At 35.1% G+C, this 24,635-nt stretch overlaps 2 protein-coding genes across 4 annotated transcripts in view; both read left to right on the top strand.

The window, feature by feature from the left end:
• rps10 (ribosomal protein S10) overlaps positions 1-24,635 on the top strand; it is a 532,411-nt gene that overhangs the window by 33,715 nt on the left and 474,061 nt on the right. The gene's annotated exons all lie outside the window — the stretch shown is intronic.
• tusc2a (tumor suppressor 2, mitochondrial calcium regulator a) lies at positions 1,666-14,847 on the top strand. Its single transcript, XM_007234293.4, has 4 exons — positions 1,666-1,781; positions 10,491-10,707; positions 12,674-12,794; positions 14,230-14,847. The coding sequence occupies exons 2-4, from the start codon at positions 10,559-10,561 to the stop codon at positions 14,293-14,295; spliced, it is 336 nt and encodes a 111-aa protein (XP_007234355.2). The 5' UTR covers positions 1,666-1,781; positions 10,491-10,558; the 3' UTR covers positions 14,296-14,847.

The raw sequence follows: 24,635 nt of genomic DNA, 5'->3' as shown, positions 1-24,635 counted from the left end.
TACTTTTTTTATTCTCTTGTAATACCTCTAAGGCCCACTGGGGGGCCGCGGACCACAGGCCGTACTCATCCTCTATGAACCAACCATGAACCAGCCAATGAACAAGCTTATAAACCAATGTAACAGTAACCAGGCCCCGCCCACTGCTCTGGAAAAACAGTAGTACTTAATTAAGTAAGCTTAATTAATAGAGGCTATTTTTACTAATTTAATGTGATTTAGAACACTTTTTAATCATGTTTTGGGGTGATGAGGGAAGAGAGGGCTCCAGCAGGTGATGGATACATGAATACAGGTTTGTTTGAAATTTTGCCTGTTTAAAGCCTTTATTAAGGCTTTCAGGGTACATTACAAAATCACCATAAACATTTACATCATAGTCAACAAAAACAACAAAAACATTTTCTATTTTTTCTATCTAATATCTAGAAAATATTACATTATTAATATTTTTTATATTGACCAGGCGTATTTCTTTGTATTTTTGTCCAAAGTTCTCAGTCAGTTCGCAAATGATTTGTTTAAAAACAATTCTTGCAAGTATTTGTATTTCTTTGATATACATATACAGCTCTGGAACCTTTGGAATATAATCAAAGAAAATATAATCAAACCAAGCCGAACTGCTTGAATTTTTATACCAGGAGTGGCATAAAGTTATCCAAAAGCAGTGTGTAAGACTGGTGGAGGAGAACATGCCAAGATCCATGAAAACTGTGATCAAAATACAGGGTTATTCCACCAATATTGATTATATTGATATATCAATATTGATTTCTGAACTCTTAAAACTTTATGAATATGAACTTGTTTTCTTTGAATGTGGAAGAAAGGTTGTCCGCAGTTTATAGAGTAAAACAACAATGTTCATTTTACTCACCCTGCAGGCACGTAAAAGTATTAGACGTTATCCTGACGTAAATGTTTTGCCATCTGACGTCATTACCAACATTTAACCTAAAATTAACGTCTATTGACGTTTATGGCCAGCTAGGCAAAAATATACCTATAGGTAGCAAAGCCAGAGAAAACTTTTTTTTCCTACAGCTGTATATATATCCTATACAGTAGCTAATTATATACTTTAAATATTGACCAGGTGTAGTTTTTTTTAGTTCCTAGTCTCTTTGGTTTGCAAATTATTTGTTTAAAAATGATTCTTGCAGATATTTGTATTTGTTTATTAATAACCATTGCACATCTTGTTTTCCATTGACTTGCAGTGCAATTATTAGAACAATGCAAAAAAATATAAATAAATTATATATATTTTTTATTTATATAATTAATTTTATTTTTATTTTTTTTTGCATTGACCTGATAATTATAACTAAAAATATATAAGTCACTTTTATTTAATTTAAATTATGTGATTTAACCAAATATGTCCAATCGTTTTTGCTTGTAAATAAAGGTAAAAAAAAAAAAAATATATATATATATATATATATATATATATATATATATATATATATATATATATATATATATATATATATATATATATATATATATATATATATATATATATATATATAGCCTCATGAAACATCCACCGGTTGTTGACGGATGATAAACCCCTTGGAAGGACAAGCCCCGTCCAATCACAGCTCACCAACAGATTCCTGCGCTCCAATCACGTCGCGGTATTCCCGGTGGGCGTGTCCTGTACCGGAATAACGCAGGAGTGAATATGGCGCTGCGGACGGATCCAGAGCTGAACGGGACGGCGGTTTAAAGGCGAAACTGGCCCAAACTCAGCAATGATACACTTAATAACAGTACGTACCGCGCTGTTACACCTTTATTCACCTTATATTACTGTAAAATATCAGCTAAAACCGGGCTGCGTAAAGTGACAAACTCTAACTGCTAGCTGCTAGTTGTTTACACTGAGAATCTGCAGAGAGAGAGAGAGGGTTTATATTCTTATTTAATCAGAAATAAACCCTGTTTATAGCTTTATACTACTGTAACATCGCACTGACCGCCTTAAATTAACGTTCAGATATTAAATTAGACGTTTATGGCTGTAAACACTGCGTAGATTCACTAGCTACACTAATCTGGGTTACACAGTTAGCATTAGGTTAACTAGGTTAGCCAGGTTAATTAAGTGTGTAAGGTTTGATTTAAAAGATTTCAGTATCTATAGCTATACATATGCTTTTAGTGTGTTGTATGGTTTCTGCATATATAAAATAATTTGACCCTTCTGAAAAAAACGAAAAAAAAAAAAAACATCTAACCACAGGATGTGTCTGTCCACATGGTTATTTAACAGATGAGAAGCTACTCCCTGCATCAGTTAGGCTAATGCTAACCATACACTGAACGACTTCGAAAAGATTTCGAAAAGAGTTTAATAGACTAAAGTCTGACACCATCTTACATCTAATGCTGACCTTACACCAAGCGATTTTCAAGTGATTTCAAAGTCGCAGACGAATTTCCAGAGGAAGAAATAATAAAAGTCTTGCTAGAGTGGAGTTGCGGTCGCGTCGTCTCGAGGGTTCAGTGTAAGGTGGTTAGGATTAAAATTCTTAATCAGTCTTTTTCTCGTCCTGCGTTCAGATAAAATAAATCATCGTTTTTAATATTATGATAAGTCTTGAGACTTGGCTTAGGCAAACAGTGACATGAACAATGTCAACAACCAATAGGAGAGCTACAGGAAGCCGCAAGGCAAGTGCGGGAAAGTTTGCAGAACATTAGTAGATATGACCAGACAGTAGTATATGTTACTGTACTGTACAGTAGCTACCAGTCAAAAGTTTGGACACACCTCTTCTCATTCAGTGTGTTTCATTTTTATGTCTTTAATATTAATCTACAATGTAGAAATAAAAATAGGAATTACGAAAAACACTGAATAAGTGTGTCCAAACGTTTAACTAGCGCTGTATGTTATTTCACATGGAGTATTACAGTATTATAGTATACAGTATTATTTCAGTGTGTGTGTATACAATTTTATTAGGGATTCACTATTACATCAGAATTATATATGTATCGGTAGACAATTGGTTATTTTTTCAGAAAACAATGGTAGAGAATTAAGTCAGGGCTGCTGATTCAGGATCAGATTATTATTATAATTTTTTTAATTACCCTGAGTTTACTTACGGAAGTAAGTCAGCACTCCTGCTCTGAGAGGATTCCTGGGCCCTGGGTGCTGAATCAAGTAATGTTTTGTCAGCAAATAAATGTCCGGCTCAGCTGTACTTACACTTACACTCTTTACTGCGAGCCAGACATGCATTTTATAGGTTTCTGAAACTTTCTGCTAAACAAAACTGCTATACAATGGTACCAGGGGCTTATTTACATTCGTCATAGTCAGGGAATGTCATGACAAAACTGAACTTTCATTAATTTTCTGGATCACAACATGCATGGTTAATATAAAAAGAAAATAATTCAATAATAGTATGTTACCATGTTGTGCATGGTAGGTCTGTCTGTGCCCTGGTGTTTCTTGGGTTGTTTATGACCATATACAACCCAAGAACCCAGAAACCATCAAACCTGACTGAACTGGAGATGTTTTGTAAAGAAGAATGGTCCAAAATACCTTTAATCAGAAGCCATTACACACTTTCTGTAAATCCTATACACTTAATTTTTTCCTTTAAAATATCACTGTGTTAATTTGCTATATAATATACTTAACTAAAATTGCTGACCCAAACAACCAATGATTAATAAAGGAAAATCATTAATATTTTCAGGGGTGACTAAACTTTTTCATACCACTCTAAATAACTTTTGAGTTTGAGTTGTCTTTTACACTAGTGGTGTGTGATATGGCCCTAAAATAATTTCGCAATATTTCAGGCTATTTTTGTGATAACAATATTTTTTGGTGATATGACAAAACATTGTTTAAAAAAATACTGCTGTAACAATATAAACATTACATTTTCAGTAGAAACGAAAAATAAAATCTTTAAATCTTTCTCTATTTTCTAAACCGTAACTTACAATGTCTCTAATTTTGAATAAAATTATAATATTGTAACAAAAATAAAGTACTGTAACAACAACAAAATATACCACAAAAAGTGTAGCATATTCAGTGCATGCATATAAACTGCAAACAAAACCAATTAAAAAGAAAAACATATGACAAAAGAAATGTTATGGTGTTTTCTAAAATGAACACTAAGCTGTGCATGCAAGGCTTGGCTGTGCCTTGGTGGTATTTGGGCTGTTCTACTTTTTTACTGTTTTTAGCAAAAGAAAAAGTCACACTGTTCTCATGTCCCGTTATATATCTACTAGAGACAGACTATATCTGTCCAGTATCATTTATTTTACTTTAATCCTGGATATATGGAGATAATTGAATAGTGCATATTTGCATATATAGACTTCTTTTATAAAATATTACAATTATATCAGAATTTCTGAAGGGTATTATTGTGAACGATATATGTCACACCCCTGTTCCAGACATTTGCAAAGAGCTCCAGTTCCCCTCTGTAACATAATCTTGTGTACAGTTGTTTGAACTAATGATGTTGGAATCTGCAGTTGTTAGTAATGGATCCAAGTGTCATTTCTCGTTCCTTCTGACTCGTTTAAAGCTTCAGTCACCCTCTTCGACCTTCACTGAGCTCCTTGGTCTTTGTTTTTTTTAGTTTCTGAAATTTTCTGGCAAGTTAAACTGCTATTCAAACTGAATTTAATAATGGTAAATTTTATGGTGCTTTCTAAAATGAACACTAAGCTGTGCATGCTAGGCCTGACTGTGCCTTGGTGGTTTTTGGGCTGTTTCTGACCATATCAATAAATGTCCTCTAGACCAGGGGTGTACAAACTTTTTTGTTGGGGGCCAGAATGAGAAATATATTTGAAGTCACGGGCCACAGACTCTGTAATAAAACAAATAATGAAATATACCACTTTAAATAATACTTTTTTCCTGATTATTTCATTTACACACCATTTTACTTCACTTACTATCTTTATCTTTGACAGTGTTGTGTAAACTAAGATTTTTCAAATTAATGTTTAATTTCATGATGTCTCTTAATATTAAACTCCTTAATTACGGCAACTTTTAGACTCTTTGGCACGTTTTTCTGTGCTAGCAATTCACACTCTCTCCGCTTTTAGACTCTTTGGCACGATTTTCTGCGCTAGAACTGAGCACTCTCTCCCCTTTTAGACTCTTTGGCACGATTTTCTGCGCTAGAACTGAGCACTCTCTCCGCTTTTAGACTCTTTGGCCCGTTTTTTTGTGCTAGATATGCGCACCCTCTCTGCTTTTAGACTCTTTGGCCTGTTTTTCTGCGCTAGAAATGCGCACTCTCTCCGCTTTTAGACTCTTTGCCCCGTTTTTCTGCACTAGAAATGCGCACCCTCTCCGCTTTTAGACTCTTTGGCCCGTTTTTCTGCGCTAGAAATGCGCACTCTCTCCGCTTTTAGACTCTTTGGCCCGTTTTTCTGCGCTAGAAATGCGCACCATCTCCGCTTTTAGACTCTTTGGCCCGCTTTTCTGCCCTAGAACTGAGCACTCTCTCCGCTTTTAGACTCTTTGGCACGTTTTTCTGCCCTATAACTGCGCACTCTCTCCGCTTTTAGACTCTTTGGCCCGTTTTTTTGCGCTATAACTGCGCACCCTCTCCGCTTTTAGACTCTTTGGCCCGTTTTTCTGCACTAGAAATGCGCACTCTCTCCGCTTTTAGACTCTTTGGCCCGTTTTTCTGTGCAAGAAATGCGCACCATCTCCTCTTTTAGACTCTTTGGCCCGCTTTTCTGCCCTAGAACTGAGCACTCTCTCCGCTTTTAGACTCTTTGGCACGTTTTTCTGCCCTATAACTGCTCACTCTCTCCGCTTTTAGACTCTTTGGCCCGTTTTTTTGCGCTATAACTGCGCACCTTCTCCGCTTTTAGACTCTTTGGACCGTTTTTCTGCGCTAGAAATGCGCACCATCTCCGCTTTTAGACTCTTTGGCCCGTTTTTCTGCCCTAGAACTGAGCACTCTCTCCGCTTTTAGACTCTTTGGCCCATTTTTCTGCACTAGAAATGCGCTCTCTCTCCGCTTTTAGACTCTTTGCCCCGTTTTTCTGCACTAGAAATGTGCACCCTCTCCGCTTTTAGACTCTTTGGCCCGTTTTTCTGCGCTAGAAATGCGCACTCTCTCCGCTTTTAGACTCTTTGGCCTGTTTTTCTGCGCTAGAAATGCGCACCATCTCCGCTTTTAGACTCTTTTTGGCCCGCTTTTCTGCCCTAGAACTGAGCACTCTCTCCACTTTTAGACTCCTTGGTCCGTTTTTCTGTGCTATAACTGCGCACTCTCTTCGCTTTTAGACTCTTTGGCCTGTTTTTCTGCTCTAGAAATGTGCACCCTCTCCGCTTTGAGACTCTTTGGCCTGTCTTTCTGCGCTAGAAATGTGCACTCTCTCCGCTTTTAGACTCTTTGGGCCGATTTTCTGCGCTAGAAATGTGCACTCTCTCCGCTTTTAGACTCTTTCTGGCCGTTGTTCTGAGCTAGAAATGCGCACACTCTCCGCTTTTAGACTCTTTGGCCTGTTTGACACCTAGCGTTCAAACTTTGAATCTCACATTATAAAAACCTGCTTAACAGCGGGCCAACTTTCATTCTATTTCTAAAATATCTCGTGGGCCGCTCCAAAAAAGGAAACGGGCCGCAAATGCCCTGCGGGCCGTAGTTTGGACAACCCTGTTCTAGACTAAGAGGGTGTACAATAGTGGGTGGGCAATATTATATCGTATAGAATATATCGTGACACAGAAATATCATGATATTAAAAATTCATATTGTGATAATAGGGCTGTTCTGTCTTAAAAGTAGTCTATTATTTACTGTGAAGCTTTAGGTGTATTTATTGTATAGTTGTTTTAGTTTGCAGTTTATATGCATGCACTAAATATTCTGCAATATTTTTTGCTGCATTATATTATTTTAAGCTATATTATTTATTTTGCCACAATATGATTATACTGTTTTACTATTATACTATATTCCTGAAATTAATAAATTGTTTTTCCGTTTTCCTATATTTGCAAAAATACCCTGAATATCGTGATATTATTTTAGAGCCCACCCCTAGTGTGCAATATGGCTAGGGTTGGGAATCTCTTGGTATCTTATTAAAAAAAGCTAAAAGGCCCATCTAGGGGTGTGCTATATTGTATCGTACGCAATAATATCACCAACATTTCTGAATATCGCAAACAATATTAAACCCTGAAATATGGTGCCATATAACCCATCTCAAATTACAACATCAGGGTTCTATTTTTTTTTTTATGTTTTTAGCAAAAGAAAAAATCACACTGTTCTCATTTCCTATTATATATCTACTAGAGACAGAATATATCTGTCCAGTGTCATTTATTTTACTTTAATCCTGGATATATGGAGATACTTGGAGTGCATTATTATTAGTATCATGACATTTTGGATCATTGACTTCTGTTACAAATCTCAGTAAGGGGTGCGCCATATTTTATTGTGTGCAATAATAAAATGTAATTTTCATTTTGTTGTAGTAGTGTATTTCTATTTTTTTATTTCAGTGTTTTATCATGTCACCAAAAGTGTCGTTTTTGTGAAAATACCATTAAATATCTTGATATTTTAGGGCCATAATAGATAATAGATAGATGGAACCAGGAATTCTGCTGTTTACCAGAAAATTATAAAGGAGAATATCCGGCCATCAGTTTGTGACTTTAAGCTCAAGCACACTTGGGTTCTGCAGCAGGACAATGACCTGAAGCACACAAACAAGTCCACCTCTGAATGGCTTAAAAAAAAACAAAAAAAAACTAAATAAAGGTTTTGGAGGGTCTAGTCAAAGTCTGATTGAGATGCTGTAGATGATCTTAAACAGGATGTTTATTCTGGAAAATCCTCCAGTGTGTCTGAATTAAAACAATTCTGTTAAGAGGAGTGGAACAAAGTTTCTCCACAGTGATATGAAGGACTTATTTCCAGTTATTACAAACACTTGATTGCAGTTGTCGCAAGGCTGGCACAAACAATAACAATAAAATTGCAATAAATATAGCTCTGGAAAAAAAAAAGAGACCACATCAGTTTCTGAATCAGTTTCTCTGATTTTGCTATTTATATGTATATGTTTGATTAAAATGATCATTGTTGTTTTATTCTATAAACTACAGACATTTCTTCCAAATTACAAATAAAAATATTGTCATTTAGAGCATTTATTTGCATAAAATGAAAAATCGATAAAATAATAAAGTTTTCATAAAGTTTTAAGAGTTCATAAATCAATATTTGGTGGAATAACCCTGGTTTTTAATCACAGTTTTCATGCATCTTGGCATCATGTTCTCCTCCACTAGTCTTACACACTGCTTTTGGATAACTTTATGCTGCTTTACTCCTGGTGCAAAGATTCAAGCATTTCAGTTTGGTGGTTTGATGGTTTGTGATCATCCATCTTCCTCTTGATTATATTCCAGAGGTTTTCAATCTGGTAAAATCAAAGAAACTCATGATTTTTAAGTGCTCTCCTAATTTTTTTTCCAGAGCTGTATATATAAATTAATAACCTAAATATACCCAAAGGAAAATTGAACTGTTGATTCTGACATTTCATCCTGATATGTTTCCTATTTGAATGAACAGAATAGGAGACAAAGGTGTCAAATTATCTTTTCTGTAACACACCCACATCAGCTCACCACCAGCATTATAAATATCTTATAGGAACACACCTAAAGGGGTTCTCAATGGTTTCACAGCCAGGGAACACTTCCTGTGTTGAAACCAAGCCAAGTGTCCCCATAAATCTGTTTTCTGAACATTACCTCACTGAACAAACATTTAACACTGTGTTTGTTTGCTGGGAATGAAAGTCTTCTCCAGTGATGTGCTGATTTTGGCTTTTATCACCCTGCTGAGCTCCAACACTGTCTGTACGCTCTCTGTTTGTTTCTTCTGAAGATTATTTTTTCTGGTGTTTTTTTAGTTTTTATTTGTATTGGTGGTGTAGTCAGGGTTCCTCCTAAAAAGATGTTGCTCGACTAGATTCATGTGTTCATTTAGGCCCAATCCTGTGTATCTTTCGTACCCGTACCCCTTGTTAAACAAAGTAAAAATCCTTCCCCTAATAATTGTGAAAACCCTTCAAGCACCTGATACAGATATAGCTATACAGCTTTGGAAAAAATCAAGAGACCAAGAGAGTTTCTCTGTTTTGCTATTTATAGGTGTATGTTTAAGTAAAATGAACATTGTTGTTTTATTCTATAAACTAAGGAGATTTCTCTCCAGAGCATTTATTTGCAGAAAATGAGAAATAACTGAAATAACAAAAAAGATGCAGAGCTTTCAGACCTCAAATAATGCAAAGAAAACCAAGTTAATATTGATAAAGTTTTAAGAGGTCAGAAATCAATATTTGGTGGAATAACCCTGGTTTTTAATCACAGTTTATATTCATCTTAGCATCATGTTCTCCTCCACCAGTCTTACAAACTGATTTTGGATAACTTTATGCTGCTTTACTCCTGGTGCAAAAATTCAAGCAGTTCAGCTTGGTTTGATGGCTTGATGGTTTGATGGATTTTTTTTCCAGAGCTGTATCAGTGGAGAGCTAAAGTTCAGCAACCTAGCTGCAGCTTAACTAGTTAACTTTAGGGTGTTATATGTCTTTTAAAAGGGGGCAGGGGATTCAGCAATGAACTATTATTGTCCATTCTTTAATTCCTCTTTGATAGGGAGCTTAAATTAGCTTAAATAAGCTTAAATCCACCTTAAAGAGCCACTAAACCATAAACCATATTTTTTGTCAATAGCTGAAATATGTTAACATACCAGACCTGCCTAACATTTTTATAAACATTTCCTAACCTTTAAAAAATATGTTTATTGTGGTAATTTCTGCCTTTACCTGTATCCTTACAGGTTCAACTGTGCTATAGGTGTGGAGGCAGATCAGTGAATTAATAATATCGCTCCCTGGTGACGTCCAACCTTCTGCATTTCACTGCTATCAGAGGCACAGCCCAATTAGCTCTCCCTTCTGCCCCGCCCCTAAACCCATACATCACCCATAAAACATTGAACCTACAAATTAAACTATGGTAATATGGTGGTTATTGTAGTTTTTAACAAGGAAATACTCAAATACTTGTTGGCTTCTTTGGTGGCTTGTGCTCCATCTTGCCAGTTATTATGTATAATGGTGCTTGGGTGTACTGGACTGAGAGAAATGCTGAGTTAGATTAGCGGAAATACTGGTCTCTGCTTTGTTAACTCTTTTAACTCCACATTTTCTTATTCACTGCATCCTTAGCCACATAGAAACGTTCTGTTAGGAGTTATAATAAGCAGCTGCTGTGGTCTCTGGCACTAAATAAAGAGATCTAGATGAATTACAGTAGTGCTTTGAAGCCACACCACAAGCAACAAACTGCGTACAGTATGGTAATACAGTTTTGCTTTGCAGCTGAACTACAGCATGTGCTTTATTTCTTTCAGGCCTGAGCTACAGAGAACCCCTGGCCCTGTACCCGTCTGTCCTGCCGAATAATGTCCTGTCATTAAAAATGGGAGGCAGTGGATCCAAAGCTAAAGGAATCTGGCCGTTCTCCGGCTCAGGGTCCAGCGGAGACTCCACTGGTGAGGTCAGCGAGCAGTCTTTAGCCCGGCTCCGCGGCTCCAAAAACGCTACCCCTTTCGTCTTTACAAGGAGAAGGTATTCATTACATCATCTGTTTATTTACTAACTGTTTTATTAACTTGATAATTATCAGAAACCATTCAGGAGGATAATGGCAATATATTAAGTTTTAAACCCATTTTACACCAGATGCAGCAAACAAACCTCTGCACAATTTTTAGAAATACTAGTGCATCTTAAAAAAATCATTTTGGGACATGAGGCACATTGGATTATAAGGTGCCATATCAATAAAGTCTAGTTTCTGGTCTGTTTGCTGTGAATTTCATACATAATCCACAACGGATTATAAGGCACATTATGCGACACTAGTAAGTAGAGGTGGGCGATATGGCTCTAAAATAATATCACGATATTTCAGGGTATTTTTGCGATAAAGATATACTTGGTGATACGGGTGTGCCATATTTCGTACGCGATAATATCACCAACATTTTTTAATATAGTGAACGATATTATACCCTGAAATATCGTGCCATATCTTCCACCTCTTATTATCACATCAGGGTACTACTTTGTATTTTTTTTTTGTTACTGTTTTTAGCAAAAGAAAATTTCACATTTCATTATATAGCTATTAGAGACAGATTATATCTGTCCAGTATCATTTATTTTACTTTAATCCTGGATATATAGAAATATTTGGAGTGCATTATTATTAGTATCATCACATTCTGGATCATTGACTTCTGTTACAAATCTGATAAAATTCTTGTATTGTTTAATATCTCAGTTAGGGGTGTAATTTTGCATACAATAAAAAAAAATGTTTTGTTGCAGTGGTGTGCCGAGAGAACCGCTATCGCGAAAATACGATGAAATATTGTGATATTATTTTAGGAGCATATCGCCCACCCCTACTTGGCGATATAGGAGAACTAAAATAATTCATTTCAGGAATATAGTATAATAGTCTAATTGCATAATCATAATGTGGCAAAATAATAGCATAATATAGCATAAAATAATATAATGCAGCAGATAATATTGCAGAATATTTAGTGCATGCATATAAACTGCAAACTAAAACAATTATACAATAAATACACCTAAAGCTTCACAGTAAATAATAGACTACTTTTAAGACAGAACAGCCCTATTATCACAATATGGATTGTATACGATATAATATTGCCCACCCCTACTAAGGAACAGGGTTGTCGCCATGTGTTCCTTCTAATTCAGCAGGTCTTGGCTAAGCTAAGTAAACAAAATTGTAATTCTTAAAAAAAATATATATATATTTTAAAGTCAAACGAGCTCTGGATGTTAATCTACACAGATTTCTCTCCTGAAAACTGTTTATTTGGGCGAGTAAAGCGTGTCCGTTTATTTTCAGTAAGCTTAGATTTCCAGATTTCTACTAAGGCTGGGTGCAGCAGCATAAGCGATTAACCATGAGTGCTGGCCGCAGTTAGTGGGTAATGCCGCTCAACAGAGCTACACTGAGGAACCGTGAGTGATCCAGAAAGACAAGGCGATATTAGCTAGCTGTTCGTCCTAGGTAGCTTGTTTGAACGTGGTATACACGCAGACTACAGTCAAATATACTCACCTCTGAACAGTGAAAAAGCCAGCGCTTAGCCTGGTTAGCGGCTAATGCTAATACTACTCCAGTCTTGAGTCTCAGTGCTGAAGAACTAAACTGAAACTCATATATAGCGCTGTACTTCAGCAGAGTGGCTTTACTGCTCCTTTATACCTGACCTTATTCATACATAAAGCGCACTGACGATTTTTGGGAAAATTTAAGGATTTTAGGTGCGGCTTATAGTGTAAAAAAGATGATAAGTAAATTAAAACAATATTTAAAAACCTTGGTCACTACTTGGAGTTAGGATGAGTATTAATGTGTCATCTAAAGATCATAACTATAAAGCTGTAATAGATTTATGTGGTCATGCATGTAAAAGAAAGCAGAGGCAGAGCTTTGGATAGACTGCTTTAAATGACTTCAACTAAATGAGGTGTGTTCTCGCAGTTCCTTGTACTACGATGAGGACGGTGATCTGGCTCACGAGTTCTATGAGGAGACAGTGGTGACCAAAAATGGACGAAAGAAGGCCAAGCTGAAAAGGATCCAAAAGAATCTCATACCTCAGGTAAGTAGATTAGAAAGTAGTTAGATTCATTCACTGATGCTTTAACTTAAATCATCTGGACAAATGATGTGTTTCTACTTAGTTCTTCATTGTGGATCTTTAAGCTTGATGTGGTTACTACGAGGGGAAAGAAAACTTTATATTTAATATTAATCAGATCAGTGACAACAGAGCACAACACTGCTACCTAGTGGACAAGATTTAAAAAGAACAATAATAATAATTAAAAATCGATAGTGTGTTTTAAAAAAATATATATACAAAATTAAATATTGCAATACTTTGATCCATTAATATTTTTTTTTACACTTATACACTTCACACACATACGCGCACACATACTCATTACACGTTACAATAACTTCATAATTTTTTTTTTTTTATTTTTTTTTTAATCTGTACTGGAAAAACACCATACACATCTACACCCTGAGACTCTTTTGCCTCTTTACTGTATATACTGTTTATTTGCACTCCTGGACACTTGGCACTTTACTGTACATCCTGTACACTTGCACTCCGGGACACTTTACTGTACATCCTGTACTTTTGCACCCCTGGACACTACACTACGCACCTAACTTAAATATAATACTTGCACATGTTTATGTTTATGTTTAATAGTCATATCTACTAATACCTCCTATACTAAGTTTATTCTTTTACTGCACTACCTCATATCTACGACTGTTTACTTCCACACTTTCTATAGTTTTTTTGTATTTATATATTTATGTATATATTTTTTTAAGTCTCAATTCAGAATTTTATCCCTCAATAAGTGTATTGTACTACACTTATTGTTTGTTTCTACTGTGTATTGTTTTTGTTTCTACTGTGTTGTGTAATTGCTACTGGCTGCTAAATTTCCTTCGGGATCAATAAAGTATCTATCTATCTATCTATCTATCTATCTATCTATCTATCTATCTATCTATCTATCTATCTATCTATCTATCTATCTATCTATCTATCTATCTATCTATCTATCTATCTATCTATCTATCTATCTATCTATCTATCTATCTATCTATCTATCTATCTATCTATCTATCTATCTATCTAAATGACGAGTCAATGAGGGATGTAGGTTTTGTCTCACTATTTATTGAACATTTACAATAATGAAAAAAAGAACTACCATAACCTGTGCAGATTTATTGATTTGTTTTAATAATAAGCAAAGTGTCACAAAAAAATAAATAAACACTCTGTGTGTAATACATCTATATAATATATGAGTTTCACATTTGAATTACACATTGAATTACTGAAATAAAGTAACTTTTCAAAGATATTAACATTTTTTGAAATGGCCCTGTATACTGTATAACCTGGCTGTTCTAAGAAGGTTTGCCCTTTGCAGTCTTTAAACAATGCACTAAATATGCACTTCACTCTCCAGAATTATTAAAAGTAGATCTTATGTTTCCAGGGAATCGTGAAACTGGATCATCCACGAATCCACGTTGATTTCCCAGTCATCCTTTGTGAAGTATAAAGACACCGACCGTCTGAGGCTAGGAGACGCTGCACCAATCAAAGCTTTCCCCTCTCTGCTACCTACCATCCTTCCTTCCTCGATGGTCCTCAGCTGCTCCGATCTTCATCGTGACCCGTACGTGTTCCTCGTAGAGGACGAGCCGCATCGTCCTCACAGGACTCACTGCACTTTAGCAGGCTAGAGGCATTCGACAAGCAGGGTGAACTGGAGTAAGTGTTTCACTCTTTGGCGTACTGATAGTCAGTAGACCCACGTTCTCCTGCCTTCTGTGATGTACAGACGAGTTAGAGTGTGTGTTCCGTCAGTGCGATCAGTCTGAATGAGGGAGAGCAGAGTTTTGAGATGCAGGGACTGTTATGTCCTTCCTGCATGGCTGCCTGTCGACCAAGTGTGGCATGTTTTTAATCATTGTATTGTACATAACTATTCTGTTATATCAGAGTCTGCCTCTGTCTGTTGTATTCGAGCCCAGACCTGCACTAGTAATTATTTGATGTATAGTAAGTTATGAGAGTTGACATACTTGAATAAAATGGTCTACTCACCAAATCGACTAACTAGCATAATTTTTGTAACATGCAGATCATCAATCTGAGAAGTTTTAATCTTAGTCTTTTGACTAAGTCACAATTTTTCCATTTAATCTTTTGTTTAGTCTAGTTTTAGTCAAATAAAAAGTATGTATTATGTATTTTATGGTTTTACTATTTTAAATTTGTGTTATTGTTTTGAGATTATTTATTAATTGCTAATGTATATTAAAACAACAACCTTTACGTTTTGTTACATTTATATTATGCTAACAATAAATGTTTCAAAGTAACTAAGCTTTAACGCCAGTACAGGTTTATAAGTGTGAGCAGTGTGCCAAGTCCTGCTGGAAAATGAAATCCACATCTCCATAAAAGTTGTCAGCAGCAGAGGGAAGCATGAAGTGCTGTAAGATTTTGTGGGAAAACAAAACTGCACTGACTTTAGACTTGATAATAGAACACAGTGGATCAACACCAGCAGATGACAGGCATGACTCTCCAAACCATCACTGATCATCAGTAAATTTTAGATTTCATTTGTAAATGAAGGGAGCAGAGTCTGGAGGAAGAGTGGAGAGACACACAGTCCAAACTGCTCGAGGTCTAGTGTGAAGTTTCCACCAATCAGTGATGGTTTAGAGAGACATGTCATCTGCTGCTGTTGATCCACTGTGTTTTATTATCAAGTCTAAAGTCAGTGCAGTTTTGTTTTCCCACAAAATCTTACAGCACTTCATGTTTCCCTCTGCTACTGACAACTTTTATGAAGGTGCAGATTTCATTTTGCAGCAGGACTTGGCACACTGCCCACACTGCTAAAAATACCAGTTTTTCTTATATAATATTCAGGTTTTCTGAGATACTAATTTTAACTCTTAAAAACTCTTGAAATAGATCATTCTGTATGTAGTACATCTATATAAATATACAAGTTTCACATTTGAACTGAATTGCTGAAATAAAGTAACTTTTCATTAATATTTTAATTTTTTAAGCTCTGGGAAAAAAGGAAGAGAGCACTTCAGTTTCTGAATCAGTTTCTCTTATTTTGCTATTTCAAGGTTTATGTTTCAGTAAAATGAACATTGTTGTTTTATTCTATAACCTACGGACAACATTTTGCCCAAAGTCCTAATAAAAATATTGTTGTTTAGAGCATTTATTTGAAATTGGTGCAGAGCTTTCAGACCTCAAATAATGCAAACAAACAACAAGTTCATATTCATAAAGTTTTAGAGTTCAGAGTTCAGAAATCAATACTTGGTGGAATAAACCTGGTTTTTAATCACAGTTTTCATGCATCTTGGCATCATGTTCTCCTCCACCAGTCTTACACACTGCTTTTGGATAACTTTATGCTGCTTTACTCCTGGTGCAAAAATTCAAGCAGTTCAGTTTGGTGGTTTGATGGTTTGTGATCATCCATCTTCCTCTTGATTATATTCCAGAGGTTTTCAATTTGGTAAAATCAAAGAAACTCATAATTTTAAGTGGTCTATTATTTTTTTTTCAGCTATTAAATATACTTTTTTTTTTTTAGCTTAACTGCTGATAAGGCTTAATCTGATGTATTAGCCAGATAACGCTAATTACCACAGCTATGAACAGACACTGTGTCTGACATGCTGTTTACACACTGAGCACGGTATGTGCTGCATTCACTGCTCACAGCCGCGTGACCCAGTTTCTGCGTTGCAAGTTGAAACACTGTGTTTGAAAGCGTAGAGTTTCAGTGTTCAGTTTTGTGTTTAAGCACAGATATACGCGCTGGAACACAGAATCTTCTCGCTATATTTATTTTTTCAGTATATTTATATTTACTCCCATGCCAGACGGCTCTGACCAATCAGAGGACACAGCTTGCTCGTGTGGGTTATTGGTGTGAGCATTTTGGTGCATTTAGGTTTGTCTGTGTGAAACCAAACCAAACAAAGAAACGAAACACTTAAAGAAAACGAACTCATCATCTGATTTGGACCAGAGAAACTTTTACAACTACAGGTAGGAAAACCCCCTTAGACACCTCGTTAAAAAAATTACACATTACAATGTTATGTCAAATGTACAATGCTCAGTCAGTACTCGATACTCTTAGTGCTGGGTGGTATGGGAAAAATCATATATGATGATATTAATTTTTTTATATCACGATAACAATATATATCATGATATATCACATTTGAGTATGTTTTCAGTTACTCTTCGAAAAATATGAGAAAATAATATCATTGCTTACTTTTTTCCAGCTTTATTTCAAAGTGACATTAAACCAAAGTTTCACAAATGAGAATTACTGCATTTTAGTAAAGCGATATATATATATATATATATATATATATATATATATATATATATATATATATATATATCAAATGAAAACAGGTGAGGTAGATGCAGTAGCTAATTTTTTCAAAATTATACAGGTATTTAAATTAATTATCAAAATTAACTCAATTAACATTTTTTTAAGTGTCCGTCAAATAACGTAAAGCAGCGTCACATTAGGAAGCTTTTTTTGTGAAGAATACTTTATCACACCGAGTTTATGCAAAGTGACCACGCCAATACATTTCATCGTAGCTTACTTTATATATTTGCATGAATAATTGATCAAATAAAAAATTTATTCGATTTTATTTCCGATTTTAGGGTCACGATTTGATTCGATTCGATTTTCTTTTTTCTTTTTTTTACAGCAGAGAGGCCTTTGCCAGTTTTAGATTAGTCTATGGTCAGTCATTGGTTTGATTCATCAAATTTACAATATCTTATTTCAAAAGGTGAACTTGATATAAGTGATGCAAAGTGATACAAGTGATCTGTAATACACCACATTAGGCACTTATGGTCAAATTTAAATAATTTAATTAAGATATGTTTGTAATGCCATCTAGTGTTTTTTTGGTAGCAGCAGTGTGCACTACTAAAAAAGCAATGTGCAACATAACAAAATAAATAATAAAAAAATACAGGAACAGTCATGTAAAAAATAATAGAACAATTAGAGCCTTAACAAATAGAACTCTATCCTACTATAACAGTTAAACATGAAAAATAAGACTTTAAGACATTTTCGGTCCCTGAGAATGACACGTTTTTTTCTTTAATAAAGATATATTATTAACTTTATCTGAGAGAAAGATGCTCCTTAAGGTACCAAAACTATTAACATATTTGAGGCTAGACAAAACAACTGTTATTTTTATGTTTTCAAGTTTTTCTTTAAGAAGATGAGAATGTCCACATTTTCTGGAGAAAGGGCTGCTCTTTGAGCTACAGTGTGCTGCGCCATTTGCGGGAGGGATCGTCGATCCTCTTTTGATTTCGATGCTCGAGACCATGACATAATTTTGATTGATTTTGATGAAATATCGAAATCGTGACACCCCTAGTCCCCACGATATTTATCGTCATATATCGTCATCGGCACAGCACTAGATACTCTCATTTCCACACTGTGTGTTCAGGCTGTTTGTCACCCACAGCTTCATTTCCAGGCTCTGTGTTTGTGGTCTCTACCCTGGCAAGCTGTGCGGCACCGTTCCCAGGCTGAGGAATGTGGGTGCGGTAAGGTGGAGGGGCCAGAGGTTAAGTTCTTTGTTGTGTTTCCGCCTCTGCTTTGAAGCTCACTGCTGGGAGGGCCCTCCACCGGCTTCTGCTTTATCGTCATGGCAGTAGACGCTTTATCTGAGCCGGGCCAGCACTTAAAGGTACATTCCATTGGAAGCAGCTGCCCAGCCCTGGCTCAAACGACGGGGGGTGTGAGGGGAGAGGCTGCCTGGAGAAACTGGGCCGAGGCCCACAGCGGATACAGAGGGAGAGCACTGAAAGCACTGGAGACGGCGGTCCCACCCAGACACACATGGTACAAACACGCCAGAACAGGATGCCATGTCTGCGCACAATCACAGACACCGATAACTCAGCGAACCAATGAAGTGTGAACGTGGGGGTGAAAGTGATGAGGGGAACGAGTGTGGAAGATCATGGTCCTCTAAAGGGTGTGTGTGCAACAGAGGAATTTCTTGCTCTTCCTTCAATGTAGCAGTCCTGATGAGTGCCAGTATCATCAGAACATTTTTTTATATATATAATTTTACCCTACCCATTCATTAGGACTCCCCCTATCACTAGTAATGCCCCAACACACCAGGAGGGTGAAGACTATCACTTCTTTCATCAGCAGCAGCTCGATTCCGATACATCAGCTCACAGACGCCCTGTGCTGCGGACATCACCCTTTTAATGATGTGGGGAGAGAGTGCCATCTACCCACCCAGAAGGATCAGGGCCAATTTTGCTCCCTCTGAGCGCCGGCAGCTGATGGCAAAGCTGCATTAGCAGGGTTTCGAACCTCAGAACAATTTTGATGGTCTTAAAATGTTTCATATTGACTGACCTTCATATCTTTACTTAGTTGAGTAGTTGTTGCTTCTCATAATCTGGATTAGAACATTACTCAAATATTCACTATTCACTGTATACCTGTAACTCTACCTCTTCACTACTTTACTTTAACTGATGCTCTCAAACACTTTATTAAGAGACAAGAAATTCAAGTAATTAACTCTTGATGAGTTCAGCACAGCTGTTAACTGAAAGCCTGAATTCCAGGTGACTCTACCTCATAAATCTGACTGAGAAAATCCAGCAGAGGTGTGCAAAACTGATCATCTAAGTAAGAGGTGTTACTTTGAAGAATCTAAAATATAAAAACATATTCTGGTTTGTTTAACACTATTTTTTGTTTACTAAATAATTCCATATGTTTTTGTTCATAGTTTGGATGACTTTAGTATTAATCTACAATGCAGAAAATATTAAAATATTGAAAAAACTCTGAATTTAAGGTATGTCCAAACTTTTGGCTGTTATACTGATGAAGCAATTATTATACTTGTCAGAATTTACAGGAGTGTCTTCAGAATAATGTGCCTTTAAGTGTCATAACTTTGAAAAATGACTATTATAACTATTATGATAAATATTATAATATTCACTATAATATTCAATATAACACAATAATTCTTATTGATTTTTTCTATAGGGTATCTTTTCTTTGATGCAGTGTAAAAATACATCAACACCCACTCTTCTTAGCCTTTTTTTTTTATTATCTGTTGTATAAAGCTGGATGTTCCTGGAGAAGGCCACGGTGACATGAGACATGAGATAAGAACGTGGGGGGTTCATGGTCATCTGAGCTCAACAGCAATGTTACATAACTTGCCAAGATACAATATTACTAGATTTTATTAAAGGGGACACATTATACCTCTTTTTACACAAGTTAGAATAGGTTTATGGGCCATACATAACATGTCAGAAACAGAATATTCCTGTCAGCACATTTATTTATTTATTTATTTATTTTGTGCAGTGTTTATATTTAATTTTACTGTAGTAACTTTTATACATGTAGTTGTCATTCGCAGCTAAAAATGATTTGTGTGATGAGTTTGTTTGATTTGAATTTTTGCAGAAGGAGTGTGAAGCATAAAGTTTTCCAAAAGCAGTGTGTAAGACTGGTGGAGGAGAACATGATGCCAAGATGCATAAAAACTGTGATAAAAATCAGGATTATTTTACCAAATATTGATTTCTGAACTCTTAAAACTTGTTTTCTTTGCATTATTTAAGGTCTGAAAACTCTAATTTAATTCTATTTGAACTAAAGTTCAAATAAATGCTCTAAATTACCATATTTCTAATTGAAATTTGGGAGAAATGTTGTCTGTAGTTTATAGAATAAAACAACAATGTTCATTTTACTCAAACATAAACCTATAAATAGCAAAATCAGAGAAACTGATTCAGAAACTGAAGTGGTCTACTTTATATATTTTAGAGCTGTATCTAAGTTTACATGTGTTTTTTAAAGGCTATTTTTCAAAAATAAATTGTTTTTGTTTGTATTCTAAACTATCTAAAACTGGGTCGCAACTTAATGACCATAAGAAAAATGAGAAAATGTGGGTCTTGGGTTAAGACCAGTTGAGAACCCCTAATATATACCAGTTTAAACCAGTAAAAAGGCTAATTTGTCTCAGTTCTAACTCTTTTCCTGAACATTACTGATGACTCTGCTCTGGCAGCAGTTTAGCTGAGTGTAGTTCTACAAAAACAAGGCTGAGTATGAGTAAGCGACACACTGATGTCCCTGTCCTCTTCCATTGTGTTAGGATGGGTTTCCTGGGGTGCGGGTAGCAGTGGGTGTGTGTGAGTTCAGTTCCCCTCACTTTGTTACGGTTTCCTGGCCCGGCCTGGTCGGGAGCAGCCGTGATGTAAAGCCCCTTCCAGGGTGAATGGGAAGTGTCAGGAGGAAGGAAGGCTCCCCCTCTCTCTCCCTCTCTCTCTCTCCCTCTCTCTCTCTCTCTTATACAGAAGCAGTAGGCGAGTCAGCAGAAATGAGGAGAAACGGCGGAACAGGAAGTGGGCAGGTCACTGTTGGCCAGGAATACTCCAAGATCAGCGTGCGCCAACAGTGACCTCATGTCCTACCTGTCATGATCTCTCCTGACTTCCACACTTCCTTTCTGACAGCACAGTGGATCTTCTCGACCCCTTAGTTCATCCTACTCAACCACTGTTACCTTACTTAAGTAGAAATGTTGGTTATCTATACTTTACTGAATTAATTATTTATTTCCCAGACAAATTTTCACTTCTACACTGCAAAAAACTAAATCTTAGCAAGTAAAATGTTCTAAATTTAAGGCAATAAATCTTATTTTCTTCTCTGATAAGACTTTTTCTCTTACTAAGCATTGTGTGTAAGTGTTCGATTATTTTGCTTATTTTAGGGATAATTATCTTAATCATTCTTACTTAGATTTTGTACCTTATTTTAAGTCATTTGATAAGACTCAAAATAAGCTCAATCAAGCAGCAATCAAGTTATTCTGATTCTTGTGTCCAAAAACAGTGACTTTTTTGCTTGATTTAAGTGTTACTTCACTCATTTTGAGACTTTGCCATTGCTTTTTTAAAAGAAATCTTACTAAGACAATTTTGCTTACCCCATTGGCAGATTCTTTTGCTTAACATACATATATTAGTTTTAATTTGCATATATTGCATATATATGGCAAAGACTATGTATGATTTATTTTAATTTAGACATAAATGCTTAAATTTTCTTATAAAGTATTCTTAAAATAAGCAATGACTAAACCTCAAAATGAGTGAAGTAACACCTAAATCAAGCAAAAATATTTTGTTTTCTAGCTATATATTCAAGTATCAAAATAACGTGACTTTTTGTGTTTATTTTGAGTTGAAATTACTTAAAATAAAGTGAAAATTCCAACTAAGACTGAATAAGATAATTACTCCTAAAATAAGTAAAACAATCTTACATTTTCAATGCTTAAATAAGACTAAAAATCCTCATCAGAGGATTTTTGAAACTAGATAAATTCACTTGCTAAGATTTTTTAAAATAAAACCCTTATCCAGATTAATCTCTCCATCCACCCTAGTGAAAAAAGTAGATTAAAGTATACTAAGCATTATTATTCTTTATTATTCATTAAGTATTCTTGTAGCCACTTTATTATTAATCAGTATATTTAAAGAGAGCTAAACCTTTTGTACTTATAGTTGTAATTATACTTTAATGGTATAAATATTGTACAAAAGTCTTACTTTAATTGTGCTAAGTGTGCTTAATTGTATTGAAATAAAACTATTTTAAATATACTTAAGTAACATTTAAACATTTAAATTACTTCATTTATGTAACCCCATATTTTAAATAAGCTAACACCAAAATTTAAATGAATTTAATGAGTATTACACATGTATCACTATTGTACAGCAGGCATATTAGAAATGTACTAAGAATTGATGTTAAATATATGATATACTTAGATTAGAGTACAAATATGCTTCTTGTTTGTGTCTTTTGTAGCACACTTCTAGTATACTTTGTTGGGTATAAAACATTTGATATCCTAATATACTGCACTACAATTTATAGTGTGTTACAAATTTACTTAAAATTTTATAAATGTAGTTATTTAATTTACTTTCTGAAAAGTTACATAATACATTGTACTTGTAAGTGAACTACTGTAACAGTTGTTTTCAAAACACTTTGCTAAAAATGTACAAAATGTATTTGAAAATAAGTATTTTAGAAGTATACTAAATTATATTAAACTAAAAGTGTACTTCATAGTAGTCTATTTTTTAAAAATCACTATATTGTACTTTTTTAAGTGTGATCAATGTTTACTTTCAAACATTTCATAAAGCATAATAGGTTAATATACTCTTAGTATATTTACAGGATACTTAGACATTTCTCAATATGTTTTAAATACAACCAAGTATATATTTTTTCAACAGATGGAGTGAATCTGATTGTGACTGGATGTAGAGAAGTATAAACATATACCATTCTGACTCCCTATTGGTTAAAAGTTTTATACTGTGATCCATCACGACTCTTTTAAAAGCTCTGTCTTCAGGAGTTTCTTAAAAGTACTTTATACATCTTGACTGCTTTTTAATACTCCCAATTTATGAATTCCAAAGTGCAAACAAGTAACTTTACTTGTAAAATAACTTCATAACTTTTTTTTTTTTACTGTAACTGTATACAGTAAATTCTTATGTTGTTTTGTATGTAGACCACTGTCTATCTGTGCATGCAACTGTGTGTTGGTTGGGATGTAATAACTGTCAAGTTTTGGACTTAAAAATAAGGGAAATTTTCCGCCACCCGCTTCGAGACGCCCACCAACCCAACCGAGGTTCAGAATCCCTTACATTTTAAGACAGGTTTACAAGAAATCTAAAATAACCACCTGTGACCCTTTTACAAACTACAATTAGATTATCAGAATCTCATAGGTCTGTCTTTAAAATCCTTTTCTAGATATTTACATGAAATCTTTTTTTTGGCATACTTCTTTCTATTGATCAGTCCAGTCCTGATCAATTCAGTTAATTTCAGCCCTCTTCACATTTTCTCTCTCTCCAGCTCAACCATCTCTTCTGCCCCTTCTAACCACAATTACACCACAATACTTGAGATTTGAACAAATTCTAACAAACCCTAGAACTAGCCCTGAACTAATACAATAAATACATTTTCTTTCATTATAGCTTACAGTAGGCCTGCAATCCTAAATTAGTATACACAGTTTGAAAATGAAATAGTTATTGGCTGATCAGGGCAGGTTGAACATTATATCTATATATATATATATATATATATATATATATATATATATATATATATATTTCTCAAACTCTGACCATCTATCTAGCTAATTCTAAAGTTAAGCTAACTAAAATACTAATACGGGAGGATGGCGGGAAAGTGGAGTAAAATACCGTAGTTTCCCGGCCAAAACAGGAGACTTGCCAGGTATGGGATGTACACTGTCTACATTGTATTTGTGGAAAAATTAAATATATTTATATTCATATTTTTGTGTTCTGAGTATAAAAACAATAATCTAAAATCTAAATCTAAAATCTAAAAATGTTTTACAGCACACTTACAGTATGTACTGTCTGTATTGTTTAACTGGTTCTTCTAATTGTCTGTTCATATGATGGTTTGTGTGTCATCTCAACATAAAACACAATTTTGAGAAGAGAGAACATTGATTTGAATATAAAGTTTCATTTTGCAGGAGATTTGAGGGGTTTTTCCCATTGTGTGTGTGTGTTTATTTGTGTGTAGAGTTCTGGGAATATGAGACCTGTTTTCAGAAAATGTGTGAAAACAATCCAGAAAAACTGTTAAAACATCTTAACATGGAGACAGAGAGCTCAGTGTGACGATCC

The sequence above is a fragment of the Astyanax mexicanus genome, chromosome 5 (assembly GCF_023375975.1).
Source record: "Astyanax mexicanus isolate ESR-SI-001 chromosome 5, AstMex3_surface, whole genome shotgun sequence".
Lineage (NCBI taxonomy): Eukaryota > Metazoa > Chordata > Actinopteri > Characiformes > Acestrorhamphidae > Astyanax > Astyanax mexicanus.
This window is presented reverse-complemented; position numbering and strand designations above follow the sequence as displayed.

What these genes read in the sequence shown, in the direction of transcription:
- tusc2a (XM_007234293.4), top strand. Translation starts at nt 10,559, where the DNA reads ATGGGAGGCAGTGGATCCAAAGCTAAAGGAATCTGGCCGTTCTCCGGC. An exon ending in TTCGTCTTTACAAGGAGAAG is followed by an intron (nt 10,708 to 12,673) that starts GTATTCATTACA and finishes GTGTTCTCGCAG; the next exon opens with TTCCTTGTACTACGATGAGG. An exon ending in AAAAGAATCTCATACCTCAG is followed by an intron (nt 12,795 to 14,229) that starts GTAAGTAGATTA and finishes TTATGTTTCCAG; the next exon opens with GGAATCGTGAAACTGGATCA.